Genomic DNA, 19,367 nt, shown 5'->3' on the forward strand with positions numbered 1-19,367 from the left:
GATAGATAGATGATAGATAGATAGATAGATAGATAGATATAGATATAGATATAGATATAGATATAGATATAGATATAAGATAGATAGATAGATAGATAGATAGATGATAGAGATGATAGATAGATAGATAGATAGATAGATAGATAGATAGATAGATAGATGATAGATAGATGATAGATAGATAGATAGATAGATAGATGATAGATAGATAGATATAGATAGATAGATAGATAGATGATAGATAGATAGATGATAGATAGATAGATGATAGATAGATAGATAGATAGATAGATAGATAGATAGATAGATGATAGATAGATGATAGATAGATGATAGATAGATATAGATAGATAGATGATAGATAGATGATAGATAGATATAGATAGATAGATGATAGATAGATAGATAGATAGATAGGAGATAGATAGGGGTGGGGTGGGGATTTAAAACCCAAGGATAACTGAACGAGGCCAATGAGCACAGAATGCTGGTGGACTTTTAGAGTGGGGAAACTGGAAAATACACACACATCAGAAGGGCCATAGCTCAGTAGTAGAGCATCTGCCTTGAATTCAGAGGTCCCCAGCATTTCCGGAGTAGAGCTAGGAATGTCCCCTGACTGAAACCACAAAGAGTGGTTGCCAATCATTGTAGACAGTGTTGAATCAGTTGGACCACTTGTTTGATCTGTTGCTGAGCTATGGTGCTTCTCAGGTTAAACCAGTAGGTGCAATACTGATTTGGGCTAGCATGGGGTCATCACCAAGTTGGCGCAACTTGCAGGAGAAGTCTTCTGCAACCCAGAAAGCATAATAAAGTTTACCTTGTAATTCCAAACAGTCTGCAGATGTTGATGCGAACACTTAAGAGCTAGAATTTTCTCTCGGCAACATATCAATCTCCCAGCGCCCCCTTCTGCCTCCACCTTATCACTACACCCTCCAGCAGAGGAGGGAGTTTAAAGCTTGCAATTAAAAAAAACAACCCTGGATCAATAAGGTTTCATTTTCAGCTTTTGTCCACCGTGGACTTGTAAAGATTCTTTTTTACGATTTCCTGAGCAACTGACTTCCTTGGCTTCCCCAATAATTGGGAAATTGGCAAGACAGTCTCTCTTCTCCCCTGTACATCCTTTGCCACAGGAAATGATATGCTCTCAAACTAAAGCAGGCAATGAACATGAGGTGAGGCTGCATATGAGGATGACTTCTTGCAAGGAACAATCTCTTCCCGTGTGGTGTAGTGGTTAGAGTGTTGGGCTGAGAGCTGGGAGACCAGGGTTCAAATCCCTTTGCAGCCACAAAGTTTCAAGTGTGACCCTAAGCCCAGATACTGTCTCTCAGCCTTACCTCACAGGGTTGTTGTGAAGACAACATTGGGAAGTGGAGAACCACAGAACACCTTGAGCTCATTGGAGACAAAGGTGGACTTTATTATCATTTGACTGTGTATGTTTTGGGGAGCATGGATTCCTTGAGGGTGCAGTTCAGAATATGGTTAAAGGTAAAGGGACCCCTGACCATTAGGTCCAGTCGTGGCCAACTCTGGGGTTGCGGCGCTCATCTCACTTTATTGGCTGGGGGAGCCAGCATACAGCTTCCGGGTCATGTGGCCAGCATGACTAAGCCGCTTCTGGCGAACCAGAGCAGCGCACGGAAACGCCGTTTACCTTCCCGCCGTTGTGGTACCACTTACACTTTGACGTGCTTTCGAACTGCTAAGTTGGCAGGAGCAGGGACCGAGCAATGGGAGCTCACCCAGTCACGGGGATTCGAACCGCCGACCTTCTGATCAGCAAGCCCTAGGCTCTGTGGTTTAACACACTGAGCCACCTGCGTCCCTCAGAACATGGTTACGAGGAAGTAAATCTCAGAGGGAGTGGAATAATGACTGACAACTGGGCGGAGTTAGTGTGAGTGACAGGTAGAAAGTATAAGATGGAAAAACAGCAGTTGAAAGGGGGGGAGTGGTTGAGAGAGACAGAGAGACAGAGAGAGGAGGGAATGAGATCATTGAGAAAAAGAGAATGAAAGTATATGTAAAAGTTAGTTATGATAGGTCAGAATTCCATATAAAATGACTACTTATTGTGGATGTTAAATATATATCTATGTTTTAACCGCCCAGGCCCAAAGTTGCTATTTCCATTGGAAAGAAAGCTCCCAGTGATGCCAATGGGAGCTTTTTCCATATATATGTAATCCAAAAAGCAGCTTTGAGAAGCATTTTTTCTTCAGAACTGTGGCAGTGGATGCAGAAGGGCTGAACTCTCCCTTCCCACTCATCACAGTCTCCACCAGGTCCTTCTACACCTGCTAGCTTGGCTCTTAAAATAAATTAAATACACTAGTGCATATGATGCAACTTGCAGACTGACTGAACATCTGATCACAGGGGAAATAGATATATTGATGATAAAAGTGAAGCAGAGCCCTTTTTGGCAATGTGGAATAGATGCGGGATAGAGGGGCTTGATCAGGGGGCTTTGGTTTATGATTTGGGGTATAGTAGTAGTAGTAGTAATAATAATAAATTCTATTGTTTAATAATAATAATAATAATAATAATAATAATAATAATAATAATAATAATAATAATAAATTCTATTGTTTATGCTCTAGCCACTCTGGGCACATTCTAACACATATGAAAACATCATAAAACATTTAACATTGAAAACTTTGCTTTTGGTTTTGTCTGTGAAGTATTGGGAGATGCAATAGTTGCAGCAGATTCTGTCTCTCCCGTGATGTCTCCATGGGCGAAGTGGAATTTCCCATGGGGATTTTAGGTGTGAACACAGGGAGACACACTTTCACAAGAACACACAGCAGGGTCTGAGATGCCTCACAGGCCACCAGGTGTCCATGCAGACTGTTCTAGAGACATGGGGTGGTATCCAGCTAATGTTTACTGAGAGTAGACCCTCTGAAATTAATGGGCCTAAGTTAGCCATGCCCATTAATCTCAATGAGCTCACTCTGGGTAAAAGGGCGCATTCACAGCACACTTTGAAAGCACTATGGTACCACAGTTGTGGCTTCCCCCAAGGAATTATGGGGGCTGAAGTTTATTAAAGGTGCTGTGAGTTGTTAGGAGACCCCTGTTCCTTTCCCACAGCTGTCATTCCCCAGAGTGGTTTATCAATCAATCAATCCCTCTTCCTGGGGAACTCTTAATTTTGGAAAGCTGGATTTTTCAACCTCAGAGAACCTTTTCTTTCTCCCCCTGAGGCAGAAGTGACAATTTGGTCTACTAATTCATCCCACACGTGTTCCCATTCAATATTGTTAGTTGGTTTTGGTTTGTAGCAATTGCTTCCTTGTAAATTGCTTAGTTTGCTTTCGTTGTGGCAAGCATTCCACAACAAGGAAGAACATGAGGTGTGAAGCTGATGTCTCTGTGTGGAGTTCAGCTGACCCACCAATTCCCTGGGTCTTCTTTAAGCTGGGAGCAAGCCCCATCGATTCAGTGGGGCTTGCTTCTGAGAAAAGATGCATAGAATTGTGCTGTTAGAAAGCCACTCTTTTTTAACATACTCTGTTCTGTATTACACTGGCAAAAATACTTGCCTGCCTTACAGGCTCCTGTAAGAATCACCTGGGAAGCATCTGACTTAGCCTTGATTTAAAGTCCTGTCTCTGATTGATATCTCCTCCTCGGCATCTCATCCTCACATAGAGGCCTTTTCTATATCTTTGCAGATCCCCTATGCAGCAAGCTTGATCAGGAAAGAAAAACTCGGCACACATCTCAGCAAAAGCTAAAGGACAAGGTGAGTGGTAGTCTAGAGTGGGCTGAGGCTGTGTCCCCAACACACATTTAAGCAGCACACAAAACACCACCAAACCATTCTACGTTCTAAATCTTATATTAATAATCCAAAAATTGAGTGAACGAGGTACAAGATCTACCACAAAAGCCACAAACAGAAAACTCATTCAAATTGTGTCCAAAAGGAAGATTCAGTCTTTAAACTTCCTTTAGCCAGGCTCCTGTAGATATCAACAAAGGTAAGTGTCAGGGGTTCAGGGAGAGAGACGCAGATGAGGGAGGAGACTGAGAGCGAGGGGGAAGGATCCCAGGGCGACGAGGAAGAAGATGACAACGAGTCGAGGACTTCCATGAGTCTCTCCAGTGAATCAGAGGATTCCCAAAAGGGAGCGCCCCTGGTCAGGCCAAGGGGAGCCACAGGGGGGAGTAGTCAGGAGCAGGGCAGCAGCAGGGGAACCCCCAGTGGGAGTTGGAGATCGGGACCGGCTTCTCCGCCGGAACGGAGTGAAGGGGGTGGAGTTCCCAGTGTGTCAGACGGAGCAGAGCAGGAAGCAGAGAGGGGAAGGAGATCGGGGCAAGACGTCCTGCCGGAAGGGGCGGAGAGTAGTACCGAGAGCAGTGTAACTGTCAAGAGGAAGGTCAGAAGCAGCGTACGCGCGCCAAGTTCAAATGTGGAGGCGCGCGGAAGTGAGGAGAGTCCGGAGGAGGAGCCTGGTCCCAAAGCACGGAGGAGGGGGGAGCAGGCGTCAGAGGATTCAGCCTCTGGGGAATCCCGGAGGGAGGGGACCCAGGGGGGCAGAAAGACCCTGCGGAAAAGGAAGGAGAGGAAGAGGTGGTCCAGCGCATGCCTCTTAAACTGGTGTAGAGGCGGGACTGATTCAGAAGGGACTTCAGCGGTCTAAGCCTAACAGACGTGGGGTCACGCGCCTCGGATGTGGAGCTAATAATGTTCTTCAATAAAAGCTTTTGTACATAAGGTGGACTTGGCGTTGGTCTCTTGTGAGCTGGGACCTCGGGTGGCCCTGACAGTAAGTTTGATCAAAGTGTTGGCGATGTTACGCTCAAGGCTGACGCTTCAATATCTACAGAAGCCTGGCTAAAGGAAGACTGAATCTTCCTTTTGGACACAATTTGAATGAGTTTTCTGTTTGTGGCTTTTGTAGTAGATCTTGTACCTCGCTCTCTCAATTTTTGGATTATTAATATAAGATTTAGAACGTAGAATGGTTTGGTGGTGTTTTGTGTGCCACTTATGTGCTGCTTACTTCATACTGGGCTACGACGAGAACTGGCAGCATAGGTTCAGTTCTTCAACACACATTCAAAGCACATGGCTTCCTGCAAAGGATCCTGGGAACTGTAGTTTGTTAAGGATGCTGGGGGTTGTAGCTCTGTAGGGGGTGAACTACAGTTCCCAGGAGCCTTCCCAAGGGAGGAGCAATATACTTTAAGCCTCTGTCGCTGCTAACTGCCACTGCGGTGGTGGTTCTAGTGGAAGACGAATCGTGACCCCTTAGTCCACGGCAGGGATGAGGACTCCATCCCCTGTGGCACTATCTGGCAATCTTCTGCTTGTTGAATAAACCAGCTTTTCCCAGAGAGAAACCTAGCAGATAAGCTAAGCAGAGGAAGGGGGTTGGTTACACTAGCATGCATGGCTAAAGGGTTGTTCTGCCATGCTGATTCTGGAAAAATTCAGAAAAACTACAATTGATCCGAATGTCACAAACTAGTGTGCAGCCTTCTGAGTCCACCAAAACTCTTTTATCAAACCTGATGCTCAAGAAACTGGGAAGGGAGGATGAGAAAAATGGCTGGCTTGATAGGGAAGCTCGTAATGTGGTCTAAAAAGGCCCCTTTGTCATAAAACCTTAAGAGGGGCATGTCTTGGGGATTGTCACGAAGAGCATCTTCATGTCAGAATTGACCACTGCACTGTGGATGTTAAATTCACGGCATGAACTTTATGACCTCTATTCTTGCTAGTTCTTGAAACAAGGGAGGCAAATTACCGTATTTTTTGCTCTATAAGACTCACTTTTTCCCTCCTAAAAAGTAAGGGGAAATGTGTGTGCGTCTTATGCAGGCTGCGCACCTATCCCAGAAGCCAGAACAGGAAGTGGGATTGCTGCTTTCACTGCACAGTGATCCCTCTTGCTGTTCTGGCTTCTGAGATTCAGAATATTTTTTTTCTTGTTTTCCTCCTCCAAAAATTAGGTGCGTCTTGTGGTCTGGTGCGTCTTATAGAGCGAAAAATAGGTTATCTAGGAATTCTTAGATGGACAAGCTGAAATAACTTACAGTAGCTTCCCAAGAACACAACCAAAATTTCAAAGCTTAGCTAGGTCCTACCACTGAGCCAATGTTTCAGAGATGCCATCTCTCTCTGCTGTATTCTGCCCATCCCCTCGGTCACTTCTTCCCTCCATTCATGTGAGTGTGGAGACACCCACACACTTTGCTTTTCCATAGGTCACCTCTGTGCCTTTTTAGGATTCAAAGGTATCCCTTGAAACATTTTCTGCACCAGAAAATAATTCCACGAGGGTGCAAGGACAGCTATGAGTTCATTTGATCACAGTTTGTAGCACAATTCAGCATCCTGAATTGACCCACAGCATTAAGTTGTGTCAACATGGCTTTACTGGAGCCCTTTGAAATAAAGATCTCACACTAAATTGGCGTGTAATTCAGAATTGGCTGGATATGTACCAAAGTAGGCTCACGAGTGATGATTCATCTACATGACATTCCCATTCCATGAAGTCAACTTCATTAGTATAATCCTAAATACCTAAGGAAACATTTAGATCAGGGGTGGGGAATTTGTGACCTTCCAGATGCTAATGTTCTACATCATCCAGATGTTGACCATTCCCACCAACCCTGGCCATGCTGGGTGGGACTGTTGGGAGGTAGGAACCCAACAACATCTGAAGAGCCACAGGTTCCCAACCCTTGTTTTAGGTCTTGTCCCAATCGCTTCTCAGTCTTTCAGCTGAGATCAGGCATAGATTTTGTTTTATGTATATAAATGGATACATGGGAATGTGAGTTATATGACTTCCAACCATTTGTCCACCTAACGTGATATGTCTACTCTGATTGACAGCAGTTCTCCAAGGTCTCCAGGAGAGGTTCTTCCCATCACCCGATCCTTTTAACTGGAGATACCAGAGTTTGAACTTGGTATCTCTTCCAGGCAATGCATAGAATCATCACATTGTAGAGTTGGAAGGGACCGCAAGACTCATATGGTCCTACACCCTGCTGTAGCGTTCCCAAAGCAAGGAAGGATTGGACTCTGATTAATAAAATGAACACGAGGCTTGACAGCAAGACTCTGGGCGGAGTGCGTATAATAATAATTCTTGTCCACCTAGGTCGTTTTATTCACAAAAGAACTTTTTACACAGTGTTCGTAAGAACCAATCAGATTTCCTCTGAGCATTTCAAAACCCCCACATGGGGACAAAGTTAAAGTTAAAACTACAAAGAGCTAATTTGAGCATGCATAGTTGTTGTTGTTGTTGTTTAGTCATGTCCGACTCTTCGTGACCCCATGGACCAGAGCACACCAGGCACTCCTGTCTTCCACTGCTTCCCGCAGTTTGGTCAAACTCATGCTGGTAGCTTCACGAACACTATCCAACCATCTCGTCCTCTGTTGTCCCCTTCTCCTTGTGCCCTCCATCTTTCCCAACATCAGGGTCTTTTCCATGGAGTCTTCTCTTCTCATGAGGTGGCCAAAGTACTGGAGTCTCAGCTTCAGGATCTGTCCTTCCAGTGAGCACTCAGGGCTGATTTCCTTAAGAATGGATAGGTTTGATCTTCTTGCACTCCATGGGACTCTCAAGAGTCTCCTCCAGCACCACAATTCAAAATCATCAGTTCTTCGGCGATCAGCCTTCTTTATAGTCCAGCTCTCACTTCCATACATCACTACTGGGAAAACCATAGCTTTTACTATATGGACCTTTGTTGGCAAGGTCTCTCTGCTTTTTAAGATGCTGTCTAGGTTTGTCATTGCTTTTCTCACAAGAAGCAGGCGTCTTTTAATTTCGTGGCTGCTGTCACCCATGCATAGTAGTCCAGAGTAAATAAAAGAGGAAGCAAGGAGGAATGCTTTTAGGAAACCCTAGAGGTCATAAACAGGAGAGGCAGGATTTACCATCTCCTTGTGAACTCTCTTCCTGGCCCTTAGATTAACAAAACTAACAATAGCTACATCAAAGAAGCTACCTGCTATCTTTATGATCCAGGATGCCCGGTGAAGCAACTGGCCTGTGTTTTAGAATGCTTATACGTGCCTGTCGGGTGTAGAGAAAGCAAATGGCAGAGATGGAGAGGCTTGTGGGATTTGATCAGAAATTATTGTCAAGGAATCAAACCCAGTCAACGCAATGCTTTCACCGCGGACACAATGGCTTGATGCATATTTTATAATTCCTCATAGCAATCCCACCTGACCCCCACACTCTGGGTATTTGCACCTCTACACCCTGCAAAGCAGGAATCTTTGGCCCAACGTGGGGCTTGAACCCACGACCTGAGATTAAGGGTCTCGTGGTCTACCGACTGAGCATGTGCTCCTCCACTTCGTTAAGACACCTGCAGCCAATGTACGTCGTTGTTTGCATTCTTTTTGTTCCGAGAGCCAGCAAACGAAAACAAACGCCCCGCTCTAAATAGATCTATCTATTCTTGGTAATAATCCCAGCGGTTTCTCTGCTTGGATGGTTTAGTTAGCATTTAAGCGGACACTAATCTTTGAAAAGCACTGCTGTCTACTTTTTTTATATTAAAAAAAAATCAGGCTGTCTGCAGGGGAGGCATGTCAGCGACAACAGACCCAGCATGAGAAATTTATCTCCTGCGCTTTTCACTTTCTGCATATCTAAGCACGCTGCCTCTTACTTGCTCAAGCGATTCTGCGCAACAGGTAAACCTCCCAGCCAAATGCAGCCTGCCAGCCTTGCATTGTACAGTGGTACCTCGGGTTACATACGCTTCAGGTTACAGACTCCGCTAACCCAGAAATAGTGCTTCAGGTTAAGAACTTTGCTTCAGGATAAGAACAGAAATCGTGCTCCGGCAGCGCAGCAGCAGCAGGAGGCCCCATTAGCTAAAGTGGTACTTCAGGTTAAGAACAGTTTCAGGTTAAGAACGGACCTCCGGAACGAATTAAGTACTTAACCCAAGGTACCACTGTAACCCGAGGTACCACTGTATAGCCTGGCAGAAGCTGACAGTCCCCTTATTTTTTGCAGTGTTGGGCCCAGCAGGATTTGGCTTGCAAGGGCCCGAGACCAGGTTGGGCACAAGTCAAGGTCTAGATCAGTGAACATAGAAAAAGCGGGCAGAGACTGGGATACAGGTGAGGTCAAGTAGCTGGCCACATTCTCTACAGCAGCTGCTCTGATAAGCTTCTCAGACTAAGGTCCTGAGCTCATGTTAACTCAAGCCTATTTTGGCTCCTCTAATTGCCTGGTCCAGTTGGGCTCATGAGCGCAGTACAACCCTCTTTGGCTGTAACTTGACTTCTCACAGTGAGGGAACCGCCAGAGGGCCCTCAGCGCTGGACCTCAGTGTCTGGGTAGAATGATGGGGGTGGAGACACTCCTTCAGATATGGCACAGATTCAGGGTTTCCACTTCTGTGTTCTGTGAAGGATGGCAGTTTAGACCCAATGAGAAGAGGGTCCTGTTCTCCTGCTCTGGAGGGTAGACTTCAAATTACAAAAAAGGAAATTCCTGCTCAACATCAGGTAGAACTTTCTGACAATAAGAGCTGTTCAATGGTGGAACGGTCTCCTTCAGAAGGTGGTGGACTCTCCTTCATTGGAGTTTTTAAAGCAGAGGTTGGATGAACATCTGTCATGGATGCTTTTAGCTGAGATTCTTGCATTGCTGGGGGTTGGACTAGATGACCCTGGGGTTCCTTCACGCTCTACAATTCTATGATTCTATGACTGTCAGAATAATTTCATTCATTGGTGGATCTGCCTATACTTCCTAAGCCTTGCCAGCTTGCTGTAGCCAAGGGAGATAAGGCTTTCTTCTTATTTTTGTTATCACTGTTAATGTGAGAGAATTGTTAAATTATGGATGGTCATAGCTAAGATTTATGTAATTAAATCAAATCATGTTATTGATTTATAGCCTGTTCTAATATTTTCTTTTCTGTCGCCTTATAGCAGGAGCGCAGGATCCTCTGATAAGAAACTACCCACCCATCGCTTTGATTTCAGACTTATTTGAAGACTGAAAATGGAAGGGCTTTGGGTGTTTTTTTAAAAAAATAAGGAAGAAACAAAAATAAATCAGGTTCCATTGAACCCAAGGACAAGTGACCTCAAAGCTTCATGGACAACCATGTAAATTAGAATGTAGCAGACATTTATTAATTTCAAAAGAAGAAGAGGAAGAGGAGGAAGAGTTTTTAAAAAAGGTGGAGCAATTCAAGAATGCCTGTCTTGGATCTTTTTGGTGGTACCAGAGTTTGCTTTGGTGTTTTTAGAAGGACTCCTCAACTTGATAGAAACTGTGAAAAGGCTTTCTGACCCAGTCATGTGGTTAAACCCACACAAAAGACCCTTCCAAGGCTTCCCAGTGCAGTGTCACAAAAGCACGTGGAGAGTTCAGCTTGTTTTGCTTTTGAAGAGTGATTCTTTTGTGGAAAGGAACGTGATTCAGAAGGGGGGGGAGAGAACAAACTTGGGCTAGCGTGACATTGAGATGTATTGATGGAAGAGCATTAGCCATACCCAGCGCTTTCTGAAAGCAGACTGGGAAATTCAAGGATCCTCATCCGCTCAACCACCTTTTCCCAGACTCTCTCCGTTCTCTCCCAGTATTTTGCCTGCTGTATGAATGAAGATTGTACTCTTCTGGAAATATTTTACAATTTATTATTGAGTGTAATTAAAAATATAACCCCTGAGATTAAAAGGAAAAAAAGGTATTTAACTCTGTTGTAGTTTCTTTAACATTCATGTGGATAAAAAAAAGTCTATAATAAAAACAGAAAACTATATGACGTAATAGTTGGTGCTTTCCTGCAAGTCAGCTGTTTCATTCATTTGCTTAATCTTCCTCCTTGCCCTGTTGTTTGTCATGGCAGGTAATAACTGTGTTGGTTGATAAGCTTGAATATGTGTGCAGATATGAAGCTACTGCAGGACGCGGGTGGCTCTGTGGGTTAAACCACAGAGCCTAGGACTTGCCGATCAGAAGGTCGGCGGTTTGAATCCCCGTGATGGGGTGAGCTCCCGTTGCTCGGTCCCTGCTCCTGCCCACCTAGCAGTTCGAAAGCACGTCAAAGTGCAAGTAGATAAATAGGTACCGCTCCAGTGGGAAGGTAAACAGCTTTTCCGTACGCTGCTCTGGTTCACCAGAAGCGGCTTAGTCATGCTGGCCACATGACCCGGAAGCTGTACACCGGCTCCCTCGGCCAATAAAGTGAGATGAGCACCGCAACCCCAGAGTCGGCCACGACTGGACCTAATGGTCAGGGGTACCTTTACCTTTACCTTTATGAAGCTACTGCAGTCCATTGATATATCTGGCTCAGTTTTGTCTACAAGGAGTAGGGTCTCTAGGGTCTCAGATAGGGTTTTTCACCAGCCCTATCTGGAAATGTGGGGAATTGTATTTGGGACCTTTAGCGCTGCGATGCATTTGCTCTGTCATACAGCTACAGACTTTCTAACATCACCCCTGTGCAATTCTTTTATTCCTCCTCTCTCCTAAAGGAAAAAGAAAAACCAGCCAGTTCTGGAACCAGCATCTCTTCACAATTGTTCTGAAATTGGTATAATGTTTAAATAGCACTGTCCCATCTGTTTGTGCACCTTGCCTGTCTTCTCCTCTTGAACTGTTTCTGACAACTGGAGAGAGGAGGAAAGTAATAGGTAGTGTTTGGAGAGCCTACAACATTTCACCTGGGAGAAACTCCCTCCCCAAACGCCCCTTCTCTCAATACAGGGATGAGGAACCTGTGGTCCTCCAGATGTTGATGCCTTCTCACTCCTTTCAGCCCCAGCCAGCATGGCGAATGATCAGGCATGATGGGAGTTTTAGTCCAACAATATCTAGGAAGCCACAGGCTCCCCATCCATTGTTTAAGGAACTTGCGGCCTTTGAGTCAGGCAACACATTCACTGCAAAACATTTTTCTCCTTCAAAGGAGAAAAGGCCTGCTTTGGTTCAGTAGTCCTTGCACCTAGTTGTGATGCCCATGACATCAAACTGACAATTCGCATATGCGACTGAACTATCACAGACTCAAGAACCTTGGGGAGGGCTTTACTATCACCTGATCTCACCACAAGCACAACATTTTCCATCCCAGAGAGTCAGCCGTCTTCTTAGTCTGTTTCACCAAACCAACAGAATCATTTAAGGTGCTCTGTGGTGGCGCTGTGGGTTAAAGCACAGAGCCTAGGGCTTGCCGATCAGAAGGTCGGTGGTTCGAATCCCTGCAACAGGGTGAGCTCCCATTGCTCAGTCCCTGCTCCTGCCAACCTAGCAGTTCGAAAGCACGAATTGCAAGTAGATAAATAGGTACCACTCCGGTGGGAAGGTAAACGGCGTTTCCGTGGCCTGCTCTGGTTTGCCAGAAGCGGCTTAGTCATGCTGGCCACATGACCCAGAAGCTGTACACCGCATCCCTTGGCCAATAAAGCGAGATGAGCACCACAACCCCAGAGTTATCCGCGACTGGATCTAAAGTTCAGGGGTCCCTTTACCTTTACCTAAGATTCTTTTAATGTTTTCAGTGGAGTTGATTCAGGAATTTAGCTGACACTTGTCAAGTTTTGAATAGTCAGGTTTTGGATAACCTAGTGCTGCACAGCTTATGGGTCAATTATCCCATAAGACAGCAGAAGTCAGATGAGCACTGGTTGTGCAATGCTGCTCCATACAAGTATGTGCTCTCTGTGTGCAACTCTATGTGCTCTGTGTTCCAGTCAAAGTTGCATGACTTTATGTAATCATTTCCACCTTTTGATTGATTGATTGATTGATTGATTGATTGATTCAGTCACCATCTAGGCAGAGAAACAACGAGACCAAGTCCAATTTTTGTACGTCATCAGCTGTGAAATGTGTCTGCCAAAAATTACCTTATGATCACAATATCGTCCTTATCTTTGTACTAAATGACTCCAGTCTTATGTAAAAAATCTGTGGGGGTTTCAAATAATGATATTTAACAGGAATAATGGGTGTGGCTTACTGAATTTCCCATAAATTCCCTTTGGGCAAAGCAGCTGGGTTCTTGCTGCTGTTTTTATATAGTTGCCACCACCTCTACTGCAGCTTATCTTCTGAGGACATTAATGCTTGACCTCTGCAAAGAACCTGTTCAGAACAACTGGCATTCCACAACAGTGTAAATAACCGAGTAGTGGGACACAGAAGAACAGAAGCTACTGGGATTGCCTTTCTCTCTGTGAAGTGCAAATGATTCTACATCTAAATAGTTCTACTAGTAGTAGTAGTAAAAGGTAAAGGGACCCCTGACAGTTAAGTCCAGTCACAGATGACTCTGGGGTTGCAGGGCTCATCTTGCTTTATTGGCCAAGGGAGCCGGCGTACAGTTTCCGGGTCATGTGGCCAGCATGACTAAGCCGCTTCTGGCAAAACCAGAGCAGTGCACAGAAACGCTGTTTACCTTCCTGCCAGTTGTTGTTGTTGTTTAGTCGTGTCCGACTCTTCGTGACCACATGGACCAGAGCACGCCAGAGCGGTACCTATTTATTTACTTGCACCCAGGGGTGCTTTCGAACTGCTAGGTTGGCAGGAGCAGGGACCGAGCAACGGGAGCTCACCCCGTCACGGGGATTTGAACTGCTGACCTTCTGATTGGCAAACCCTAGGCTCCGTGGTTTAACCCACAGCACCAGCCATGTTCCTAATATTAGTAGTAGTGCCATAGTAAAATCAAAAGCTAGCATGCAGAACTAACCCTGTAGGGGGAGCCTTGGTATCTTACAGAAGGCAGTGTGAAAGAAATTACCGGTACATGGGTGAGGCAGGGAAATCCACCTCCCTCTAAATAAAAGGCTAAGAGCAACTAAACTCCTCATACAAACCAGGAGTACGAGAAGGTGACAAGCTGAGAGTTCAGCATGACAAGATCTTCTTTCATCGAGAGACCCAAGGAGACCCAGTGAGAGACGAACAGGAAAGAAGACTTGACAGCCTCAAGGTAATTAGTCCACAGCTCCTTGTTTTATGTCTAAATGCTGTTCATTCCTCCCTCTCACCCATTTCTGGTATAAATTTCTTCAGTTCAGAGTCTATGGGTACTTTGAGACATCCCCCAAACAGCACCTTTTGACCCAGAACTGGCCAAATGAGACTGTAGCTCAGGGCATTCACTGGGGCTTTTTGGGCTCTGTGGGCGAAATCAAACTGTGGCATTGACAGTACCAAAATGACCTCCTTGGGGCACAAGCCTAGGCAGCGTGTATGGAGGTCCTGGGCTGCTCGGACAAAAATGATGTGGTCCAAACAAAAGGAGAGCAATACGTTTGGCACCAGCTTGGCTGCAGGAGTTGCCGGAAGGAGGCCAACAAGGCGCCCTCCAACCGTCTTAGGGACTCCGCTCCAGAATTGTGTAGGGTTTTCTCCCTAGCCTTTTCTTCTCTCAGCGATATCCCACAAGGCAGCAGAGATTTAGGATCAGAGTTTTCCTTCTCCTAGAGGGGCTCCCTTCCCCGGTTGACAAGTCCCATTAGCCCCTCACTTCCCTGTACAGCACATGCAGAAATCTCCTTCTTGCCCATTGAGCCAACTCTTGGTCTCACCCACTCAATCCTCTGGAGCCTGTCTTCGCGTGCAAGAGCAGTCCCTAACTCACTGAGGGTTTGAGACCCATCGGTTACCCTCACCTGGTTTAGCCGGCCAGTCAAAGCCTTTACCTGGGGTGTGGCTGCTGTCCCATGCAGACAGCTTCTAGCAGTTTCTTTAGGCTGGGTGTTAAAATAAGAGGAGACAAATATGTTGTTGGGAATGGGGCTAAAACTGTAATACGAGCCCTACAGAATCAGGCAGAGGGTCCCTAATGGAATCATCTTGGAAGCTCAGTTGTGCTAGAACCGTTAGAACTACCAGTTTCTTGTGAGCAATCTGACTGCAGAATTCTGCACCAGCCTGAAGTCTTCAGAGGCAGCCCCGTGTGGGATATACAGTGATCTACCTCCTGTGAGAAGACTCTGATGTTGGGAAAGATGGAGGGCACAAGGAAAAGGGGACGACAGAGGATGAGATGGTTGGATAGTGTTCTCGAAGCTACCAACATGAGTTTGACCAAACTGCGGGAGGCAGTGGAAGACAGGAGTGCCTGGCGTGCTCTGGTCCAGGGGGTCACGAACAGTCAGACACGACTAAATGACTAAACAACAACAACACCTGCTGTGAAGATGGAGGCATTCCTTAGCCATCATGGCAGAAAGCAACTGGCAGTTCCTTCTCTCCTGATCGCTCTTCTTTTCACATGCAAGGGAAGTCCCTAACTCTCTGAGGGTTTAACACCCATCGACTACCCTCACCCGCTTTAGCCAGCTAGTTGAACCTGTTCCTGGGGTGTGGCTGCTGTCGCATGCTGACAGCTTCTAGTAGCCACAGGTAAGAGATGAGTGCAGGGTGGGGACCAAAGGTGGACAAACTACCCCAGAAGGAGCACGGTAGGTACCCACAAGAGTTACTACCCCTCTCCTTGATTAAAACTCCCTGGAGAATGTTCCTCCAATTGTTCTCATTAATTATGGCCATCGAATGAAGCAGGGGCAATACAGCACTAAATAGGAGAAGGCCATTGTGTCCAAGTCCCCATTGGTGGGCTTTCTGGAGGAATCTAGCTGGCCACAGCAGGAAGTTGGAAGCCGAACTAGATGGGTCTTTGGTCTGTTTCTACAGGAGCATCCTACGACCTTATTCCCATGGAGTCCAGGCTCTGTCAAAGGCACATCAAATCACGACAGCGAAGACACAGCCTCACTTACAATACCATTATCTTTCTTTCTTTTTCCGAAGGGGGGGGGGGGAAGCCACAACATAAATACGAAATGTCTTATCAGGAAAAATAATGTACGTGACAACAAAACTCCCGTTAAACATTATAGCACATAATTTCAGAGCCCGATTCCGTTCTGAGCCTCCGTTAAAGCCTTGGGATTTAAAGGCCTTCCTTCCCCATAAATTCATCCCAAGGCATTTTCGTTTTGTCACTTGGGCGTTAATATAGTGGCTTCCTTGTGGCATTTATGCACTGACCCCGGCTGCCCCTTATTCCAGATTATAAATGAGGTGTGGAATTACCGAATGCATAGCCCGATAGCACACCTTTAATAAATATGTTAATCAACTGGCTGTGGCATGTCCCCAGGTGCCGGGGAGTTTGTGCCTCACGTTATGGATGGGGCACTTTAAATTCTATTCTCTTTGCACTGACAACCTTAAGTTAAAACAAATTTATTGGGGTGGGGTGAGGGAACAGGGGGGAATCCATTAGCCACGGGTGGTATATGTGAAGAAGCAAGACAACGAGAGAGAGAGAGAGAGAGAGAGAGAGAGAGAGAGAGAGAGAGAGAAGTCCCCAGACAAAAGGGTGTGCAAGTCCTTTTCACGCCTAAGTAAAATCAGAAATGATGCCTGAGACCTGGAAAGAAATCCTCCCCACACTAGTATATGCAGTGGCGTAGCGTGGGGGGTACAGGGGGGGCCGGCCGCACCGGGCGCAACATCTGGGGTTAGGGCAAATCCACGGGTTAGGGGGCGCAAATTACTTGCCTTGCCCCGGGTGCTGACAACCCACGCTACGCCACTGAGTATATGTGTGCCTTTCCTTAGATCAACTTGGGGAAAACTTAGTTCAGGGGTAGGCAACCTAAGGCCCGTGGGCCGGATCCGGCCCAATTACCTTCTCAATCCAGCCCGCAGACGGTCCGGGAATCAACGTGTTTTTACATGAGTAGAATGTGTCCTTTTATTTAAAATGCATCTCTGGGTTATTTGTGGGGCATAGGAATTTGTTCATTTTTAATTTCCCCCCCAAAATATAGTCCAGCCAAAGTAGAAACATTGCCACCCAACTCCAACCCCGCTCATCTTTCCCCCCCTCCACCTCTTTCCCCCTTTTCTTACTAATGTCTCAACAAATGAAACCGATTTGTGTAAAAAAAAAAAAATGTTACATGGGGGGAAAATACAAGGGAGACATTGCACATAACTTTGTAAATGAAGAAAATCTTTAATAAAAATACATTATATATATAGAGAGAGTGTGTGTCTGGCCCACCAAATTGTCTGAGGGACAGTGGACCGGCTCACGGCTGAAAAAGGTTGCTGACCCCTGACTTAGTACAATGAACTTATAAGATGCTTGTGCCCAAATGCCAGCAAATACATAGTCAGTCACTTACCTGCTGCTTGGTGGGACATCTTAAGGAGAAGAAAAGGCTAAGGAGCAGACCATACACAAATCTGGAGTGGAATCCCTTGTACACCTCCTTCTGGCAACTCCTGCAGCCAAGCTGGTGCCAATCATCTTGCTCTGCTTTCCTTTGGACTGCATCAGTGAGGCTGAGAGGAGGGTCTTGTTGTCTGGGCAGCCCAGGACCTCCACACACACCGCCCAGGCTTGTGGCCCAGGGAGGTCACCTTGGCGCTGCTAGTGCAGCACAAACAATGCAGGAGGTAGCAGTTACGAGTTACCGGTCTCTGCAGCCACAGCAGGCGCCGTGATTCTCCAGCGGTTTGGCTTCACCCCTGGTGGCGTACTCCATTGTCTCTCAAGACAGACGGATGCTGAAAACAACAGTCAGTCACTAACAGAGGGATGATGTTAGGAGGAGTCCCAGGACCCTACAAACCCCAAGTCTGTTGCTCGAAGCCCCATGTCTGCTACCCCTTTCCCTCCCACTTTAAAACTTTGCTTACAGGGCAATGCAATGGGGGGGGTGGAGATGCCCTCGCAACTCTGGCAGAGACAGCAAGCCTGCCCCTGCAATGATATTTAGCACACATTCCCATTTTAATGGTTTAAAACAGGGGTCAGCAAAGTTTTTCAGCAGGGGGCCGGTCCACTGTCCCTCAGACCTTGTGGGGGGCCACACTATATTTTGGAAAAAAATATATGAACGAATTCCTATGCCCCACAAATAACCAGAGATGCATTTTAAATAAAAGGACACATTCTACTCATTTAGACACACATTGATTCCTGGACCTTCCGCAGGCCGGATTGAGAAGGCAATTTGGCCGAATCCGGCCCCCGGGCCTTAGTTTGCCTACCCATGGTTTAAAACCATGGTGGAATACCTGTGGCCCTTCACACATCATTGGACTCCAACACCCAGCAGCGTCAGGTAGCACAGCAAATGATCAGGGATGATGGGAACTGCCTTTAGGAATGTACATCATCCCCAACCTATCACATTAACAACCTTCATCTTTCTTACAGCTTGTTTTCCTTTGCAGCATGCTTACTCCTGGGGAGGAGGAATTCTATGGAACGCTTCCCCCGAAAGATCCAGGTACTCTACACTGCAAAGCTATATTCAGCGAAGGTTAATCCCATTCATTTCAAAACAAAACATTGGGAGGCCAACAAGGTTTCCTCTTGTTCCAAACTGTACAAGCTCACTGGCGATGTTTCTGTCCCTTGCCTCCTGAAGGTTTTGCCACAGGTCTCAACATCAACCTGAGACATAGGCGTAGCCAGGATTTATGTTAGGGTGGGGCAAGATTTATGTTAGGGGGCAGGGTTTATGTTGGGGCATGCAGAACCGAGTTTAGTTATGTATTTTTCTTTATTTACTTGATTTGGAGGGAGCAGCTGCCCCCTGTCCCCCTGGCTATGCCCATGTCCTGAGACATTCAGGGCCTTCTGGCGGTTCCCTCGCTGCGAGAAGCCAAGTTACAGGGAACCAGGCAGAGGGCCTTCTCGGTAGTTGCGCCCGCCCTGTGGAATGCCCTTCCACCAGATGTCAAAGAGAAAAACAACTACCAGACTTTTAGAAGACATCTGAAGGCAGCCCTGTTTAGGGAAGCTTTTAATGTTTAATAGATTATTGTCTTTTAATATTCTGTTGGAAGCTGCCCAGAGTGGCTGGGAAAACTCAGCCAGATGGGCTGGGTATAAATTATTATTATTATTATTATTATTATTATTATTATTATTATTATTATTAAGCCCACCCTCCCCGCAAATACTTCATGCTGGTCGGGTTGATTTCTAGACTGAGTCTCCTTCCAATCACATACCAGCAAATTCAGGTTGTGCAACAAACTCGCTTCCTGAAAAGATCAGACTTTTTGTGATAAGGGAAGTGATAGGGAAATGCGCCGGAAGTGTGGGATGAAAAAATCGTGTAAGCTCCCTGCAAGCAAATCAGAATGAATGCTCAATAAGCACATTGTCTGGAAGCACCAAGAATGTCAGTGTCAATAAATGCAACTTCTTTGTAACTATAGCACAGTAACTGGGGCAGGTGCTTCTTCCCCTGAGCTCAGAATTTACTAAGCCAGGTCTAGCTGCCCCACCTGTTGGCTTGTGAGCCTGGACTGCCTGCCATGGTGCCA

At 46.0% G+C, this 19,367-nt stretch overlaps 2 protein-coding genes across 3 annotated transcripts in view; both read left to right on the top strand.

The window, feature by feature from the left end:
* The window catches only part of SKOR2 (SKI family transcriptional corepressor 2), a 26,790-nt gene extending 23,023 nt beyond the window's left edge, over positions 1-3,767 (top strand). The window contains exon 7 of the mRNA XM_077935945.1: positions 3,705-3,767. Within this exon, the coding sequence (XP_077792071.1) occupies positions 3,705-3,767 (63 nt within the window). The remainder of the gene's footprint in view (positions 1-3,704) is intronic.
* The window catches only part of HDHD2 (haloacid dehalogenase like hydrolase domain containing 2), a 426,244-nt gene that overhangs the window by 369,747 nt on the left and 37,130 nt on the right, over positions 1-19,367 (top strand). The gene's annotated exons all lie outside the window — the stretch shown is intronic.

The sequence above is a fragment of the Podarcis muralis genome, chromosome 11 (assembly GCF_964188315.1).
Source record: "Podarcis muralis chromosome 11, rPodMur119.hap1.1, whole genome shotgun sequence".
In the NCBI taxonomy this organism is placed as follows: Eukaryota; Metazoa; Chordata; class Lepidosauria; order Squamata; family Lacertidae; genus Podarcis; species Podarcis muralis.